The sequence below is a fragment of the Mytilus californianus genome, unplaced genomic scaffold, assembly GCF_021869535.1.
Source record: "Mytilus californianus isolate M0D057914Y unplaced genomic scaffold, xbMytCali1.0.p SCAF_5, whole genome shotgun sequence".
In the NCBI taxonomy this organism is placed as follows: domain Eukaryota; kingdom Metazoa; phylum Mollusca; class Bivalvia; order Mytilida; family Mytilidae; genus Mytilus; species Mytilus californianus.
The window spans coordinates 35393271-35413627 of NW_026262701.1; the positions used below are offsets into that span (position 1 = coordinate 35393271).

Sequence of the window (20357 nt, forward strand, 5' to 3'; positions counted from 1 at the left end):
CTGGATTTGTTGAAAATTCAGTTTCTGCGTCTGTAGAGGTATCAAATATATGTTCGGTTTTCTTCAGTCCATTAATAGTAAGTATTGATAATTGGATACAAAATAATGATTTACCACAATGATTAATAAACTTCTGAGATTACTTTAAGATTGGTTCTTTGTGTCTTTTGTCTTTTTTATTTGTGCTTCGTGTCGATCTGCATATTGTTTTTACAAAAATCAGGCCAATGTTTTTTTTTTCATTTGAATTGGTTTACATTTTTGTCAAATATCGGGGACGTTATAGCTTACAGTACAATATAGGTTTTCATTATTGTTGAGAGCCATATGGTGACCTATAGTTGCTTTCATCCACGTAATATTGTCTCTGGTGGATAGTTGTTTCACTGGCAATTATACCACATCTCATATTTATAATTTTTTTTATTGACAGTTTATATCCCATATTTAATCAAAGAATAAATCTGCACACTTTATCTTGTGTTCTTTTCTTCGAACTCTATGATTGATGATATTCTAGTAACACATTGAGTAACACATTGATTCTTTTTTATACAAAAGTGAAAGTATTTTTTTAAATACGCATCGAATACTAGTAATATTTCAGGTTGTTTGCGGAGATACCTCCTGTAAGCGTTCAACTGGCAACCTGAAAGTTGATGTGGAAATTTATTTTAGCATAGAAAACACAACTGTTTCGTCGATCAAATATGAAGAAGAAGTACTGACTGTAACAGAACTGATGTATGTAATTGAAAATGAGTTCTCTTCAGAGAACGTGACACTGGATAGCGGAAACCATACTACAGACTTTTTAGGAATTTCATCAAATGGACTGGAGATTAAATGTCCCGAAAATTCCATTCCTGTGTATTGTAATACTATAAGTTGTTGTAAGTATACTGATATTTTTATTAAACTACTAATAAAACAAATATGTAAATGACTTTTTTTACAAATAGTGATCTAGAAATTTTAAGGGGAAAAAGTAGTCTTGTACATGCAGTGCTCATATATGACCATGTAATCACTAAAATGTTTAACTCAAAGGTAAATTGAAAAAGGGGAAGTCAATAAAAACTGACAAAACAAAGCTCTATTGTATCAAGCAAGTACGATTGAACATACAAATTAGGTAAAGAAAAATGTATTTAATTAAGGCAACATTAGTTTACCGATGCTCAAATCTCATAAATCGTTTAAGATGATAGAAATCAATGTAACACACAGAAACCGAGGCGTCGTATAAACTCCAAATGATCGAAATCAGGTGTTTTACAGGGTAAGCGTCACCTGCTATGTATAAATCACCGCCATGCGATTCTATACTAAGTCATTCAACTTGTAGGCCCTTTAGTCTTATTTTCAATCTTCATATTTTGGTTGACCACTATGTAATATTTGTTTTGCAGTTGACGACCAAGGATCTTTTTATCTTTTCATGACATCAATAAATGCGACTTATCACCGGATTTTTACTCGTTATGAGCAACACGACGGATAACATTATTTAACCAGGAACTGCTCCATTTTTTATTATATACTCGCTTTTACCCCCGGTTTTGTTTGTGGTAATTGTGTTTCTCATATAGTTTTCCTTGTAGTATTATTTCGGACTGTTGTTTGTTTGTTCTAGTTTTCCTTTGGTCAATGTGTTGACCCTCTTTCTTCGACATCTGGTTATTCTTTGTCACCTCCTATCTCCCTGTCCCCGTGGTGCCTTTTTCCTTTTTTCCTATGATCAAGACCATAATTTTTTAATTTAGTTAATAGAATGTTTCCATAGCTCATCAAAAAATAATGAAAAAGAAATATCTTCAATTTGTCATTCAAGTGCCTTGTCCAGCTGGATCATATTATGATAGTGTAGTGAGTGAATGCATCAGGTGCAAAAGAGGATCCTATCAGCCAAATTCTGGACAAAGAAGTTGTATTTCATGTCCCAAAAGGCTGATAACAGCTATAGAAGGGGCTATTGAATCATCAGAATGTGAAGGTAATATCTCTCAAATACTTTCTTTAATTTTATCAAATCAACTTATGATGTCGACCGTTGGTTATATCTGTAAAACAGATAATTTTATGTAAATTTTAACTCTCAAAGTAATGCCAAATTTAAATATTAAAATGAAATTAAGATTTAATCTTATGAATAGTTATTTCTTTTATATGTTTATCGGTATCATTAAATCAACATTGTTTCTTCAATTTTTAACTAAAATAATTGTCTGCAAATAAATCAAAGTTTGATATTGAAAAATAAGAATAAGGAGATGATTACCAATGAGACAACTATCCACCAAAGTTCAAATAAAGTGGATGTAAGCAACTATATGCAACCGTACCGACTTCAACAATGAGAAAAACCCATACCGTATAGTCGTCTATAAAAGGCACCGACATGAAAAATATGAAACATTTCAATTGAGAAAAATAACGGCATAATTTATAACAAAACAATAAACGAAAAACAAATATGACTGACATGAACCAACGACAACCACTGAACTACAGGCTCCTGACTTGGGACAGGCACATAAAGAATGTGGCGGGGTTAAACATGTTTGTGAGCGCTCAACCCTCCCCTAACTTTGAACAGTGGTGTAACAGCACAACATAAGAACAAACTATAAAAATCAGTTGAAAAAGGCTTAACTCATCAGATCGATAAAACCCATTTCAGTAGAAATCTATAATGAAACCATGAAGTTTATGATAACAGTCACAGTTTGTATACTCGTATATTACCTTATAGCAAAACACTATCTAAATTGAATTAAATATGCAACCTATATTGTATTGAACTTTGCAGAAGCCTGTGTTCCTGGAACATGGTCTACAACTGGATTACCACCTTGCATTGAATGTGATATCGGATATTATGAAGAAACTTATGGATCTGTGAATTGTTCAAAATGTCCCGGTAACAAAATTACCTTAATGGAAAGTAGAAGTAATGTGTCAGAATGCTTTGGTAAGAAACTCTTATTAATAGTCGAATGATACATTTGAAACATAAAGGAACACGTTTATGATGCAGTTCATTAATTATAAATGACAACACCAATAATAAAAAGGTCAATTTTTTTTTACAGATTTCACGTGTAATTTATTTTCATTTAATTAATATTCTGTATATATCTTAATACTTTAAATGCGAAACACGATTGATAATTTTGGGACGTCCGAATCGCTTTTCTAGGTTACTTTCAGAAGGAATGCTCAAACCAAAACAATTATTTGAAAGATAAGAATGTAAAGGTATTTGAATAAGTACCAAAAAGGACATACAAATAATCTATCGAAAATCTATTTTTCTTAATAATTTTCTTAGTAAATTCCAAAAGAATAAACAGAGAGTATAACAAAAGTTATTTTACAGGAAATATCAGAACTAATGAGCTGATGATTCTTTCGGGAATATTATCGACTAAGCGTTTTTTGTAGATGAGTTTATCTAAGTTTAATTCTTATATTAACCAATAGAAACATTTTAACCCCAACAACGAATTATAAGATGAAAATTCTTTTTTTTTTTTTGTAGATTTTGACATAGGGTTTCCTAATATGTCAGACGTTAGTTACACGGACCTTGAGATTTCGACCGTAACTTTCCCTCTCTTGGTAACATTGCATGCAAAATGCGACACGAATTCCTCTGGAACTATCTTCCGCGTATCCTCAGACGTGGTTGTACTTTTAGAGATTGATGTAAAACAAGTAGTATTTTACAAGTAAATAAAATATTTCAAGAATTAAATAGACAAGCTGCTTAAAAGACACCCGACATTAGTTTATCACTATAGCAAATTTAGTCTCGTGTTTTTTATTTTTATTTCTCCAAACTATTTGGATGTTATCCTTAATTTTAAATATTCTGTTAATGTCGAACTCAGAACTATAATTATTTTTCAACGTTAAACAAAACATCTAAAGACTCTCAAACATTTTATTCTGAAGTGTTTTGATCTTTAAAATAAGCATATATTTCATTGCCCGAAAAAATATATGCTAACGTGAAATACTTGTCCAGTATCAACACATTTTCATAGAAATAACGGGAGAGAAAGAACTGTGTGTACTAGTCCAAAAAAGACCCCAAAACTATATATTTGCAAACCTATTGAAATAGTTATGAATTATTTTTTGTTTTCTAGAAAAGAGTTGTCTTTCTTCACATTACCGAATCTGAAGCCATAGTACAAGTTTCCCGGATTATTCAGATAAACAATTTCGCATTAATGTAAATAGGACGTTTTTATTCATTTCATTCATTTTCCTTTTAGTAAAACATTTCAGATGCCAGTAGATTTGTGTCAACGATGGGTGTATATTGAGATACATGTAAAACAGAATTTTACCATTATGTATATTGATAGGAAAGAAATATTCAAAACATTGATCAACTTTGATTTAAATGAGATCTCCGGCTTAAATGTTACCTTAGGAGGTAAATATGTTTTTTGCTGGAAAGTAAAGTTTTAATGTCTTTGATGTGTAAACAATCGTTAACAAATGACTGTACCAAAAACCACAGAAAATAAACATTACTAAAACATATAAAGATAAAAGTAATCATACAATTTCTCCTTATTTTATAGTAAATGAAAAGTCTTAATATTGTTCTTTGTGAGTACAGCTAAAAATTATGTTTAGGCTTCAAACGTTATGTTTTCAATCTATCGGTCAGGTTATATTTCATGTGTTGTAATAGATACCGTATAGAAATTCTGAATTTTTAGCATCTACACAAACATTAAACTTTCACCTCCTTTTATCCGTAGGGAATTTACTTATTAATGGTGTTGTTTTATTAGATATGAATGAAAATTACAAAAATCAATGTTTTCGTTTAACATAGTCAAATATTTTTTTTTTTCATCAGGGAGTGGTTTTAGTGGATATATTTCACAGTTTAACATAAGGTCGTTAACAGCTAACACAACAGAAGGTTACACGTTCCCCATGTGCAATAGTGAAGACATAGAAGATGGTTATGTCAACTGGGAAGACTTTCCATATAGTAATCTTGTCAATGCCTTCATTAATATTCCTGGCCAGTGTGATGGTTTGTATACTCTACAAATGATTTGTATATACCAACTAAGTATTGCGCATGTATTCTATATACAAATATAAGTATATAGGCATGTAAATGTGTTAAATATGAGGAAGCTGTAGATGGCATTTGCATTTATAGATTTAACCACAGTGGACATTTACAGGTACATGCGAACGAAAGTCCTAGCACCTTTTTACATCTTGAATCTATAAATGGTTACCAGTTTTCAACTGAATCATTGAGAATTGGAATAAAACTCAATTATGAATCAGACTATCTTCTCTATTTGCATCACAATGCCACACGAATATCATCCACAGTATAAAAAACATTCAGAATAATATGAAGTTTTCTGACTTGTCATATCTTATTGTTATTGACGATTATTGATATTGGACCAGATGGACAATACATTTCATTCCGTAAGGTCACATTATAAGTCGTGTGAATTAAGTAAAACTAAGATTCTGACTTCATTTATGCGCTTTAGACCCATTTTAATATTGATACATTCGAACACTATATTTATTTGCCACCCCTTATTGTGTTATTAAAGTTTATTGATACTTTCAAAAGTTTCCTCCATAACATTTTAAGTTGTACATAGAAGCAAAGTGAGCAGTACATGTTTCTTAAGTTTTCTTTTCATTTCTCGAACATGCTACACAGAAATATCTGTTCAGTTATTCACATCATATGAAGGGTCTCAGTTAGACAGCGTGTACGTTATTTCAAGAGATCTTGTATTTCAGTCGTTTGATTGAAATTTTAGAAATATACAAAAGGTATAATTGGATTGATTACAGATTGATAAATATTGCTGTAACTTTCAATAGCGTGTAAGATCACGTTAAAGAGTTTAAAACTCAACGACGTTGGCCTGTCTATGGTTAAGCTAAAATTTGTCAGTACTATCTTTAAAATATACCGTTTTAACAATGGTGCGTTACTTTTGAGTTTGGGTGTTCCTGGAAAGGCGCTTCAGACAAACGGAATAAATTAAGTGTTATTGTCATTTAAAAGATGGGTAGGGTGATTGTGTATATGTAAGTGTGGGTGATTCATTTATTAAACACAGTGATATACGATTAATTCATGTGTCATTTGATTATTTTTTTAATAACAGATGTAGATGATTGTATGAGTTATCCTTGTGGAAACGGAACTTGTACGGACAAACTAGGAGGCTACAGATGTACCTGTCTAGGGGGATTTACTGGACCAAACTGTAATGTTAATATCAATGATTGTATCGCTTGTGCATGTCAAAATAACGCTACATGTTTGGATGGTATTTCAGCCTACTCATGTCTGTGCATTAATGGATATAAGGGAGAGCTTTGTGAAATTGCTTTAGGTTGGTATAATTTGTTCTTATTTTTTATTGCATAATACCATTTTTAAGTAATTTGGGGAACATTGAACTTAAGGAAACTATTAATCATGATATGTCTGCAACATATCTCTTTGGCCGGGTTGTTGTCTCTTTGACATATTCCCCATTTCCATTCTCAATTTTATTTAATTCCTGGCTGAGTAAGAAACTTGAAACAACAAATGTAGTTAATTATTATAATGGTTTATCATAATTTTGTTATTTTTTGCAACGAGAAAAGAATAATTAGTTTTGTCTATTACATTATCGATTAAGCCTCTGTGTTTTCCATTTTGTTTGAAAAGGGGTCACCTGTTTCATTACATAATTTTTCAAAAGTTCGTTTAAACATGTTTTTCGATTTTGATGTTGTAAAATAGAGGCGAAAGATACCAAAGGGACATTAAAATAAAAAAAAATATAAGACAAAACGAAAAACGACGAAGATGCAAAAACACAGTCTACAAAAAACTTCGTAGGAAATTAAGGACTAAGCAACACGAACACTACAAAAAACTGAGGGGATCTGAGATGATACGGAAAGGTAAGCCGATCTGGATCCGAATGTTGCTGTCGTATTGCTCTTGATAAGTAATAAAGGTGATAAAAAAGTATCAACAAAAATACCGCCCTCAAAGATAAGTGTCATTCACAAATGATCCACTGATGTCACAATCGTGGAAAAGGGTACGAGATTGTGGGTAGAATAATTGGAACATACCCGTGGTTATCTATGACAGTAACAGTCAACCAAATCGTGATGGCGTTCGTAATACTTTCGAACGGATGACTTCAACTATTCTAGTTTGTTCAATAACTTCCTTGTAAGCAGCAACACTCTATCAGGGAAATCATGATAGGAATGCAAGCTCTGGAATATTGTATCAATTTGGATATACACTCCATATGCAGGCGCTGCTGGTATGTTGCTACATATGAAATCATCTTTGTTGTCCTTAAGTTTTTTGCCAACCGACCCTCATTGTAAATGTCTAGTTGCAAGAAAAGACATGAGACAAACTTCTGTTGTATCCTTTATTTCAAGTTCGATGTGATAGTTGCGACATCGTCTATATAGCGGACCATGAAGCTAAAGGGTAATGCTACCTTCGTTTGATTTTTCCAGAGAACCTCCTGTATGAAGTTTGCATCATGATTAGACGTTTGGTAGTGTACCATTAAAGAACATTAGTCGGGGATGTAGCTCATTGAAAAAATATCCAACGAAAAGACATTTTTGTTAAAAGTTAAAAATACAAGGGTAAAACGTTATCGAATAAAAAAAAGAAATTTCTCGTCCTTAAGGTTCACGAATTTTAATTCTATAACACTGTTTTGATATTTTCAAGTACACATGGCGGGTCAAACTAAAGTGTTAAGATATCACCAAAGCTATGAATATTACAACAGCCAAACGTGACTTAGATATGTGAAGCATTACTCACTCATATTTTTACTACTACACTTTTTCATGTATTTAGTTGATGGTGGATGGACTCATTGGGATAATTGGACAGAATGTTCTACAAGTTGTGGTTATGGGACAAGACAAAGAGGCAGATCTTGTTCTAATCCTCTACCTGATAATGGGGGCCAAAAATGTAATGGAACTGATACAGAAATTGGGGACTGTCTTTCAGAACCATGTCCAGATACAAAATGTACACGTTAAATTTCACAGTCATGCAAAAAGGAGCTGTGGAGTATGAATTAATGGAAATCCAACGATAAATAATCTGAAAGACATATATATATATCACCATACGGTGTTCAACACTATATGCTACAAATAATATGCCAAGCTCTAAATTAGTTAAGACAGGTGAAAATAAGAGTGACTATCAAGATCTACCTTCAAGACCAATTTCGCAATTGGTTAACACATAACGATATAATCAACACGAAAACAACCACTGAAGACGTCTTGGACCTTGACTGGGCATAATTATCCCTCCCCTATGTAATAGTATTTTTTTCTGTTAGAAAATAGGACAAATTGTCAATATTCAATTCAGAGCGTATAAACAATTTGTTAATAATAGTTCTTACTACAGTAATTTATTAAACATTTAATGACTATGATTTATTAGTAGAAATATTCTTATTCCATTTTATAGTCTTCTGCCTTAAATTTTTGGAGAATTCCTGTTGGTTGTATGAAATAACCATTATCATAAAGTTGATATAGAAATATATGACAGGTCCATAGTGCTTACATTGGAATTGTGTGTCGATCATTTCAGAATGCATAGAACTACGAATCACTCTTCCCTTTTCTGTAATGAATCAAACAACATGATTGTATGTTATCACAACTGTGATGACGGTTATTGGTTCGATCAGGATGTCAAGCCTGATTATTGGTGTGGAAATAAAACATTCCATTTGTGGGATTTTCAAACGGAGGAAAATCCTTATGCACGACTCCCATCTTGCTCAGGTAAGTAATGGACCACTTTTGATATCTTAAATTGTCTTTTCGGCTAAACTTATTACAAATATAGAATTTTCTCTATTTCAATGATTACTGGTTAATGATTAATGATTAACTCATGTTAATTAATAGAAAAAGACTTTTTAATAATGTGATTTTCAAAATCATTATTCTCTCCATCTATGAACGAATTTTAAAAAGAAAACATATGAGTTATTCAGTTATACAAACGTTCGTTTTTGAATATATTCTATGCTTTTTAGAAATTCAAGAGTCGTTGATGATTTATGTGAACTATACTTCTTTTTACGACCTATGGGAATGCGAAAGTGAAACAGAAATGACAATAGCATCAAAAATAAGCAATGGATATAAAGAACTATCATGGTATATCTCATCATCTTGCCTTATGACAAACTATGAGATTCATAATTGTAATGAAAACGAACAGCGTACCAGGCGTGATATCAGCAATGTGAACATTGGATTTACGGTAACCCTTACCTGCAATACCACAAAACGTAAGATTAAGATAGTTTATAATAATCCCTATGAAAGGCTGGGTGTATATAAACTTTTTAACAATTTTGGAAGCTTAAAATGAAAAGTGATTCAGATTTTTTCGTTCGTGTTTTGTTTTGTGGATCCATATTTTTCATTCACGTTATAACGCATAGCTGGTTTAGTATTGTTAAGCTGTATGTTACTATAATGTTAATTCAAATGTAAACGAATTTTCAAATAAGATAGCACTTAATAATTTTAACCGTTATTATATGTGGGTTCTATAATGTTCATGAAATTCAAATCTTTGTATGATCTTATCATGGACAAATGATTAAATAGAACAGAGGTTACTTTTTCCTATTATTACAAAAAACCAACCGGACATTTGAGTTTACTCCCGTTTTTCATTACGTTCGTATGTGTGAAGGACGATATTTGATAAATTAAGATAATGATACAAAATGTGTGTCCTGCCAGTGATTGATTCTGTCAGTGTAAAAGTGCAATATTGATTGCCAAAAAATAAGTCCATAGTTCGGAAAATACGAAAAATATATAAAAGCATTCCAACTTTTTTCTTCATATGTTTATTCTTGATAATGAAGATGTTTCTGTCCAAGTTTCGAAACATTGAATGAATATTTAACAAAATTAATAATGTCTTTAAAAAATTATACCAGACTGAACATTTTTGTAAATATTAACTTGGGAAAAATAGTCCATCTATCAATAAAATACTGTAAAATGAAACTAAAAAAATACTGAAGTTGTTTCCCCTTAATCATTAACATTTTCTGTCACAGTTTTTTAAAATAATTTGTCGGTTTTACATAATTACTGATGTTTTAAAAAGATTTAACGAAGCATTATATCTTAATGTTCACTGCCAGACAAAAATTAACAGCATTTGTCTGTAAAATACAAAAAAAAATAATATATATATTTTCGAAATTTTTTTCTGGATACTGACTTTGGACTGATAAGCTGCTGTCTTGTCTCAGTTTTATGAAATTCTATGAAGGTTTGACAAAGTAATTGATGTCTAAATATCTTTAACCCCAGGCTGAACCTAAATGTTGACAACGACGACGCAAACGCCAACGACGGAATTAGGATTGTTTTGTCAAGCTACAAAACATATACATCCAGGGGTTAATGTAGGATTTTCTGTGTCTCTTCTCATTATCAACATTCTCTCACAGTCAAAGATACAAAAAATAGGGGTGTAATCTGTAATTTTACCGATTGTCTCCGATTCCCGATTGCGATATTTTGACTGATTCTGGATTGGCATGGCTAGTTGATGATTATCCTGTCAACGCATCCGGTCTCGCTCCATTTGGAGTATATTCGAATCCCTCACCTTGATTTGTCTTCTAACTCGATTAACTAGTATGAGATTCAAACATCTGTCAACTATTCTTGTTTTAATGTAATTTAACTATCGTCTTCATACTTATTTATTAAAGATGACACACGGACCTGTTATTACGGGCTTGCAGATGCAGTGGTGGAAATGAGGTCTCTAGAAAACAATGGTCAATCATTTAACATTCTCATTGGGTAACGATACCTACCAAATAACACAGAATCAATCGACCTCAGACAGTTGGTTAAAGTGTCCATCTGGTTCTATTGCTAATGTGGCGTTTTGTGGTAATACTTAAATGATATACTAGAAAAATATGCGTATATTGCGTATAAAGAACAATCCAAAACCGTCTATTGTAAATTGAAGGAATTTCAAATTACAGAAAGTTAGCGTTCTATTGTAAACTGAAGGAATTGCAAGTTTAACAAAGTTGCAGTTAAGTATGCTTCATATCTTGATTTACATTTGGAAATTGATAATAGAACAAAACTTAACGACAAAAGAGATGATTTCGGCTTCCAATTGTGAATTTCCCATTTCTATTCCAGCAGCACCTGCATAAAAGGGTAATGTTTCTTCAAGTTGATACGATATTCCAGAGCTTGCGTTTCTTATATATATTTGAGCGTTCCCGGAGAAGCTAAATCCAGAGAAGCGCTTCGGACGCGCAAAATTTGTGAAGTTATATATTCATTTACTAGCATTAGGTTGATACCACTGCAGGAGGATTGTTAGTCGCCGATGGCATCATCAGCTCAGTAGTCAGTGCCTCACTACTGACATGATTTGTAATCTACTTTCTAAAATTCCCTGTTTGAAAAGAAAGAAATTATTATGGCAAGTTGACGTTAGATAAATTTTTCTATTCTTTTTAGGTCCATTTTGGTCATATATATCCTTACGTTATTACGTATTTATACATCCCTGGCTTCAAAATGTTTAGGCTCGAGTGTTTCTGGTTAAGTTACATCACGGAAAGGGCTATGGACGAGATTGATTAAGTGTTATTTTCAATTTCTTGATAGAAAGTTGCTGCTGTCCAGGTCGGTATTGAATAAGTATTTCTAGTGGTAAATTAGGAGATATCCAATTGTAAGCTTTACGAAAACCATCATGATTTTGGTTTATCGTTATGGAATATCGGTGTCACGTGTCACAGATGATCAGGGATAGTTATAATTAAAGCAGCTACAACCCCGTTCGCGGTTCCTCGGTTGAGATATAACCAAATGAGACTTATCATCGAATTTATACTTACCATAAACAGCGACGAGTGTCATATTTGAAGCAGGATCTATTTACCCATCTGGAGCATCTGAGATTAACCGTTTGTTTTTGGTAGTGTTTGTGTTGATCAGTCTTTAGTTTTCCGTGTAGTGTTTTGTAGCCTGCTCCAATGAGTCTTATACTTTTAGATACTAGATTTGTCGTTTTATCTATAAATATACCAATTGTCCAATTCCCGATTATGACATTTTGACCGCGTGTGGAAAAAGTAAAATAACAAAAATACCGAACTCCAAGGAAAATTCAAATCGTAAAATAAAAAGCTCAAACACATCGAACGTATGGAAAACAACTGTCATATTCCTGACTTGATACAGGCATTTCCTTATGTAGAAAATGGTGGATTAAACCTGGTTTTATAGCTAGCTAAACCTCTCACTTATAGGACAGTCGCATAAAATTTCATTATATTGATAACAAAGTGTGAACAAAACAAACAGACATAATAGGTAAAAATGTCAAAAATAGGGCACAGCAGTCAACATTGTGTTATAATGTTAATCACTGTGGCGGATCATGCATGAATAGCAAGAAACACTTACCCGTCGACGTATCCGATCTCGCTCTTTTGGAATTCTTCTATTCCATCATTTTTTTTATTGTTAGCTTTATTTGTCTTCTAAATAAATTTAAATATATGAGATTTGAACATCAGTAAACTATTGTTGCCCATATTTCCGTAATTCTTTGACCTTTAAATTTTTATTGTCCTTTTGATTGGCTTATAGAACAATTTGGAAAAAAACATTGAAAATCCATCCATTTATCATATAAGTACAGAAGCAAAGGCTACTGGGCGGATGATTTCCTTTTGGTACGGTTGGATTAGATTAATGTTTAAAACCTTCTATATGTGTCACTCTCGTAATATGTTATTGCATTCGAATTTTGTGACCGTTAATTCATATTTCTAATAAACAATTCATTTGTGATTTCTATTTCTTCAGTTCCTTGTAGTATTGGTCATTATCTATCAAATGAAGAATGTTTACCGTGTCAAGTCGGTACATACCAGCTATTGACGGGCCAGACATTTTGTTTTGTATGTCCAACTGGAACAACTACTGAAGGAATTAGCTCTGTTTCTATAGATGATTGTAACAGTGAGTCTTCATATTTCAATTAAACTAGAACACACCCGCAAAATCGAGGGCATTTACAGCTTGTAAAATGAATTTTTGTAAAAGATTTTATGTCTTGAGAATTTCAGAAAAGGTATCAAAAGCCCTCTCCCTTTTTTCCAAAGTCCGTTATTTGTTTCCTTTCTGTTAAATTCCATTATTTTCGCGTTTCTGGCCTCAGACCACTATTAGTCTTCCCCTTTGCTACAATGCATTTTTTGGTAAAAGTCAAATTAAATTAAAAAACTTGCACCGCTTCAAACATGAAATAAATGTAACTGCTTATAGATCATTATTATTCTAATAAAATATGCTTCTAGGACAATCCATCAGTGCTTTTTCTTTTGAGAGCCCTATTAACATGCCAATGGTAGGATTTGGATCTTGTATAAATTACTAAGGCTAATTTCTACCCTACTTTCATTTTGGCCAAATCACTACTTTCACTTTCAACAATAAAATTTTTTCCACATGTTTTACTTATTTCAATATATAAGCAACTGATATGACCCCTTAAATAGTAAACATTTCAAAGAAACAGTAGACAGAATACTTAAGAAGCAGGACCCCATATAATAATTGGGAACTATATTCCAAGACCACGAACAAAGGGAATTAATTGTGGTCTGAAGCCTTCTGTATACTATGAACATACGTATAAATAACTATTTTGCTATTAACTACAAATTCCAAGTTTCTTCTCCACGGCGATCACTGCTATAATTATATAGAGAGTCTCTATATATTATATTATTATAATCATAGTATACATGTAGATAAACGCAAAAATAATTGTCCTTTCTCCGAGTACTTATGAAAATCATGTGCAAGTTTAAAACCTGACGTCTTATCCATGACTAAAAGTCGGTCTGATGACGGAAACAATCATCGGGACGCTTTTTTTCCGTTTTTCTCCAAAAATAACTCAATCTGAATAATCATAAGAATGGATGACAAATGCGACTATGCATGGTACCTATAGGACACAGAGGCATGATGATTAATTTATTGTGGAAGGAAGAGAAGCGACACACAAAATGAGGTCTTCTCGTTTAATAGTATAAATACTTATTGTGTATATTTTTACAGTTATTGATATACCATTATACATGTAAATAACTTATAAACATGAAATATGTTATCAAAGCTTTGTTAGTTTTAGTTCTTGCAATTAATTTTCTAATGTTTATTTTTCAACTTCTTTTAGAATCAATTGCAACTGATGATACAGGCACTGGTACGTATTGTGAGTCATGTTTCAGTAAAGCAGGCTCTCTTTTCTCTGTTGTTTGTTTGTTAGGATTTTCTTGAACGCCATTTTTTTTTTTCATGTGGTAATAAAACACGTGCAACGTTTATCACCGACAAATTGATCGATTATTGATAAAATCGAATTACCATGTAAAAGCAACTATAATTCAAATATTTTTTAAATGTCAATGGTGGTTTTAGCTAAAAGGAGTTGCCTTGTATATCAGTCTTTTCTCCTTTTATTTATGACTGAGCTATGAGTTTTTAGTAGTTATAGATTCAAATCGTACTGAATACAATGGTGCGAATGACCACCAAAACATTATTATGACTTTTGTCCAATAAGATATTTATTTTTTTAACTTTTTTAGAGTTATTTTTTTTTTCTTTCACTTGAGATATTTTAAAGATCAACGATATAAACTCTGCATCGTTCCCACTGTTTATTATCCAAATTATACTTTAATTGTTTTCCTTTTTATTTTACAGTTTTTACAATATTAGGATTGGCTATCAGTATAGTGGTTTTATTTACCATTATCATGTTTATGGTAGTTTTAATTATCATTTGCAGACGGAAGTGGTATGTATTAATACAGTATGCGTGCGTAATAAGTCAATGCAATTTACTTACATATGACGTCAGGTCTGTTGGTGCCGCTTTATTTAGAAATGTTAAAAATCACATATGCTTCTCCATCTCAGTATTTTTTTAATTTATCACATGTTAGACATAAAGTATTTTCAGTAGATGAAATTGTTGTCTGTTGGGGTGTCACTAGTAGAGTTGTAACTGTTGACCTTTCCGGAACATTTGAGACCAACAATGTGTTTGGGTAGACAGTAATTGAAAAAGAAGATATTATTTCAAAGACAATCGTAATAAATTCAATATACTGACCTTTCGATCCAAAAGATTAGAAACCATGCTCCTATTTTCGTTTTTAGAATCCGAAACTAAAAGCTAAACAAGTGTTTTGGTAGAGATCGTGTAATTCAATCTCTAAGTTGTGTAGTGCTTTGTGGACAGTTGATTTGTGTTTTCTTTATTTTTTAGTAAAGGGGGAGGGTAGTACTATGCTTTCTACAAATTATGGTGTTGATTGCCTTCGGATTATCTTTTCCATCTTTTTTTATTATCAAATTAAATTATAATTGTATACACATTTGATGTGTGGTTGTTGATTGGGGGCTTCTGAACTCTATGGAGTTTCTTGACGAAGAAATTGATTATCTTTTGTAAATTAATGTCTTACAAACAAGATTTCTCATAACAGTATTGAAACTTCACTAAATGTGGATTGTTCTTACGTTGTTAGAATGCTCATATTTTTTGTTCAAACGACACGATTTCTCATCGAAAAGAATTTACAAAATATAAGCTTCGAAAAGAAAATAACTTTGCAAATGACAAGTTAGAAACGTGCAAAACTTTAAACTAACCTAAGGTTCCTTGAATAAGGAAAGTAATATCAGATGATGTAGTCTTTATTTTGCGTGCATGCAACACCTTTATATTTCTATGATTTGACCAAAAATAAGAATACTCATGTGTCGTTTTGATCAGAAATACTCACGTAACATATATTTTTAATACTAATTCTAACAATTCTTCAATTCTTCTTACAGTTTTAAAACACAGCTTAACGTGACAAACAATTCTGCTGAGACGGTTTCTTTAGAGAGAGTTCAAAGTTCGTTGTGAGTATGCTTATTATATTGAATGCCACTCATACTCTGAAGTTTCTGATAAACTTCATTCAGCGTATGTCAAAGAAAAAAGTATTAAAAAATTCTAAGGTAAATTCAAAAGGAGTTATTTCTTAAGAAAATGGTGGGTTAAACCTGTTTTTATAGCAAGCTAAACTTCCCATTTGTATTACAGTAAAGTGTATCTCCATAGATAAGAGAAAGTGCACATATTTTTCAGAAACCTCCGCAGATTTTAGGTAGGTAATTATGTTTCCATTGTCAAAAAAGGAATGTAATTTTGATTACAGTAAAAAAGGTAAAAAAAAAAAATAAATATTTTAAAAAATTAAAGAGAGTGATCAGACTTCTTCAAGAAAATATGGCACTTACTGCATTTACAGTAGAAAATATTTCCATGTTAAATATTAAACATTCCATTTAAATTTTAAAAACCGTTATAGCAGACGTCTTTTAAAGGCATTTTCATAGAGAAAGTCTTTTAATACCTGTTGCATGTATCTGTTTTTAAATAAATGTTGACTGCTGTAACGAAGAGTTATTATGAATAAGCTTCAATTAAATAACATTTCTTTCTGAAGTAGAAGTATCGTAGCATTTTAGTTGAACTCATAACATAAAACAATCATAAAAAAAAGTTATCATGATTTCAAGCTGCTTTGAACTTCCTTATCTCAGTTTACAGCTGTCGATTATTACCAAAAGAAGTGAAGGCTTGTGATCTGACCGAGAGCGAGGTAAAACTTTGAAAACCATATCAAAGCTGGTTAGTCACTGTGCTATGAGAAAAAAAACAAATGATGATGACTATCCATAGAACAATACAAGTCAGACCCAAGCCGACATAATCATTATTACATTCATAAATGTTAACGACAAACAAAATTTTAGACCAAAGCTAGGGAAATATGGACTCCGTAAAAGTTAAAATTATTCAGATATGTATGTAACGAACGCAATATTAACTATGTTTTAAAAAGTGTAGGAGATTCCAAGGGTAGTAATCAGAAATATGAAGGTGAAGTAGTACATGCAATACCGTGATAAAAGGTGAACAGCTAGCAGACAATCAACAGTCCTCATAACAATATAGTGAAAACTAAAGATTCAACAGTCTCTGCATAAACTCTTAATAAAAATGTTACTTTAACAGATAGTTTTGAAAAATATATAATTGTGGTTGTTTCAAAATAGCTTTTAATCTGTACGGTCTCAACCAGAATTCACGACTTTTTTGCCATTGCAGTTCTCGTGAGTTATGTTTGTTAATATATCTTTACACACATGATGCACTCGCTTTATCATTTCTACAGTTAATCAGAAAAAAGAAAATCAAGTGAGACTAGAAATAAATACTGTTGATTTTTTATTTCAGATCTTAGAACAGTGAATTTATTACAGATGAAAGTATGCTATATATAAGACCACCTGTGTACTCTATACCTCCACTTGATTATGGTCAATGTCATAATTCAAGACCTTGTAGCAGGCAAAACGAATGCTGAAATTAGTAGTTACGGAGACATAGTTGGATACTAGTAACTATATATTACGAACAGCTTTACATTTTCAAGTGAATAGCGCAAGATGTTATATTTATGAAAATATTTGTGCGATTTGCTGTTAAATTCATTTGCTTCGCATACTATTTGTATATATTGATGGAATCATTTCACTCATTTTCCCCTTGCCTCTGATAAAGAGTCATTATCGTAATTTGATGAAAGTTTAACGACAAAATTATTTTATGTCTACCTGTGCGAATTTCAAACGCGCGATTTTACACCAGAACTTAAAACCTTCCATCCTTTATGGGTGGATTTTACATAGATAAATAAACTCGTATAATAAAAAAGCATAATGAGGATGTTAAATTTGATGTATGCCTTTTTGTGCTTCTTTGTTACATTTGTTTGTTTTTATATAGATTAAGATGATAACACAATGTTGACTGCTGTACCCCTATTTTGACATTTTTACCTATTGTGTTTGTTTGTTTTGTTCACGCATCGTTGTCAATATAATGGAATTTGATGCGACTGTCATACAAGTGAGAGGTTTAGCTAGCTATAAAACCAGGTTCAATCCACCTTTTCCTACATAAGAAAATACCTGTACCAAGTCAGGAATATGACAGTTGTTATCCATTCGTTTGATGTGGTTGAGCTTTTGATTTTGCCATTTGATTCGGGACTTTCCTTTTTGAATTTTCCTCGGAGTTCAGTTTTTTTGTGATTTTACTTTTTAATAGACTTTGAATGTTTCAAATAAACTCATCATATATACCAGAATTACAATTTTGTACGCCAGACGCGCGTTTCGTCTACAAAGGACTCATCAGTGACGCTCGAATAAAAAAAGCATAACCTTTATATAGAGAAGATTGTTTCAAACTTTTTAAAAAAGATCCATATAAACGTTATGTTATTAAGACCCAAGCATAGCAGTTGAATACAATTATAAGAAAACATTGCATATTTTCGGATATTTTGCATTGAAAAACATCTGGAAACAAAGGAATTATACAAGTATTTACAGCGTATTTGAAAGACAACAGTTTTACTTTTTAAAAAAATCTTGTTTTGATTTGGAATGTCTTTTCTTTTCAACCTTAATAATATACTCAATCATTTGTGAAAATCCTTCAAAATTTCAATTTGAAAACATCTTTCATTTGGTTTATAGTTTACAAAACTAAGATATTTTGACGCAAAAACATTAAGTAGGCATATGAAACTGTGATTCTGTGAATTAAAGAAAATGTTTTACAAAATTGGTTTTAATTTTTGTTGGAAGGAGGGGTTAGGGATACACTTCCTCGAATTGATCAGAACTTTGAATTTTTATGGTTATATTTGTTGTTTTTGAGGGGATATGCATGAAAGGTAGTCAATTGTGAAAACTATTGCACAAAAATATTAACTTTTAACACAAGTTTAACGGTCTCACTCCTTTTGGACTTCATGCGATTCCCTCAATTTTTGTTTGTTACCTAAACTTTTATCTCCTTAATGTCGATCCGTCCCAAGTCGGTCGACCTGCGATGCATTGACTTGGGGCCGGATCGACTTGGGATCAGATCGGTTTGTGGCCGGAACGACCTGATACCATTTGATTTATGAGGTTTGAAAACCGGGTAAACTACCTTTGTCCAAATTTAAACATGTTTTTAGCGCTAAACCCATTGTACGACCCTTCATTGCAGTAGTTCATGAAATACTATATATGTGCCTGGACGAGTCAGGAACCTGTTATATTCAGTTATTACTATCTCTATTAAGACGACAGATAAACTTATCCGATTACATAATAATGTTTGCTTGCAAAACAGAAGCGGATGATACCAAAGGGATATTCAAACTCTTAAGTCGAAAACGAACTGACAACGCCATGGCAAAACACGAAAAAACGACCAAAAGGGAAAAACAACAGTCTACAAAACACAACATAGGAAAACTAAAGACTAAGCAACACGAATCTCATAAAAAATCGGGAGTTATCTTAGGAATGCAAGGGAGGCACTAGATTTCTATGATATCAACTCGATCGATAAACAATATTAAATCATTGAAGTCTAGACAAAAATATATATATGACTTCAAAATTGTAAGAAAAATATGCTCACCAAGACATAAGTGTCATGTTGTTTATTTATTTTTTAAGCGATAACATATTTCGGTATTCAGCTTTCAGCTTTTCCAAACATATATTCAATGCGTTCCGAAAAGTATATACATGTCAATCGTTGACTAATCATCAGGATTTTAATTTTACAAATATATATCTACGGACGGGGACACAGTAAAGCTTTGAGAAGTTGTGTGTTTTCTATACGTCGCGAGTACTCAGGTGTTCCTATGTCTTATACTCTTCATCGAGTACTTGCACCCATTGACTTCATAGATTGCTCATGTTAAGCTAAGGTCAGGATGATACTAAGTGCTACAAATCCTTCCCAAAGTCTAGTCATTTAACATTTGCTCTTGCTAACGTGAATGCATCTATTGCAGATCATCATTCGAGCAAGCTAATAGTGAATGTTGCTAATATGTCGGCTTTTGTCCGCTTACTTTTTCTAAGAAAATAAGAATCAATGGTTAAAGATCCATGATTTTTCAACGGGAAAAAATGCTCCATCGTGTGATAAGGCGTTAAACACAATTTGATACTTTGAATAATATTTGTGATTTCAACAAATGCTAGAATATGAATTCCGCATACAAAAGTTAATACAAACT

General features: G+C 32.0%; 2 protein-coding genes across 2 annotated transcripts; both read left to right on the top strand.

Moving 5' to 3' along the window:
• The first annotated feature begins 613 nt into the window (after window positions 1–613).
• On the top strand, window positions 614–8446 carry LOC127701539 (sushi, von Willebrand factor type A, EGF and pentraxin domain-containing protein 1-like). The gene is made up of 8 exons (XM_052205433.1): window positions 614–893; window positions 1835–1996; window positions 2813–2974; window positions 3545–3734; window positions 4287–4450; window positions 4886–5068; window positions 6189–6419; window positions 7919–8446. Exons 1-8 carry the CDS (start codon window positions 743–745, stop codon window positions 8107–8109), a joined length of 1434 nt encoding a protein of 477 aa, XP_052061393.1. The 5' UTR covers window positions 614–742; the 3' UTR covers window positions 8110–8446.
• A 251-nt stretch (window positions 8447–8697) lies between these two features.
• Window positions 8698–18892, top strand: LOC127701540 (signal peptide, CUB and EGF-like domain-containing protein 3). Its single transcript, XM_052205434.1, has 8 exons — window positions 8698–8877; window positions 9135–9392; window positions 10848–11034; window positions 12985–13140; window positions 14366–14395; window positions 14899–14992; window positions 16039–16110; window positions 17495–18892. Exons 3-8 carry the CDS (start codon window positions 10914–10916, stop codon window positions 17499–17501), a joined length of 480 nt encoding a protein of 159 aa, XP_052061394.1. The 5' UTR covers window positions 8698–8877; window positions 9135–9392; window positions 10848–10913; the 3' UTR covers window positions 17502–18892.
• The last annotated feature ends 1465 nt before the right edge of the window (window positions 18893–20357 follow it).

Coding starts and splice junctions, on each gene's coding strand:
- LOC127701539 (XM_052205433.1), top strand. CDS start 743: ATGTATGTAATTGAAAATGAGTTCTCTTCAGAGAACGTGACACTGGAT. Junction 2,975..3,544: donor TAATGTGTCAGAATGCTTTG/GTAAGAAACTCT, acceptor TTTTTTTTGTAG/ATTTTGACATAGGGTTTCCT. Junction 6,420..7,918: donor GCTTTGTGAAATTGCTTTAG/GTTGGTATAATT, acceptor TCATGTATTTAG/TTGATGGTGGATGGACTCAT.
- LOC127701540 (XM_052205434.1), top strand. CDS start 10,914: ATGGTCAATCATTTAACATTCTCATTGGGTAACGATACCTACCAAATA. Junction 11,035..12,984: donor TGCTAATGTGGCGTTTTGTG/GTAATACTTAAA, acceptor CTATTTCTTCAG/TTCCTTGTAGTATTGGTCAT. Junction 13,141..14,365: donor TTCTATAGATGATTGTAACA/GTGAGTCTTCAT, acceptor AACTTCTTTTAG/AATCAATTGCAACTGATGAT.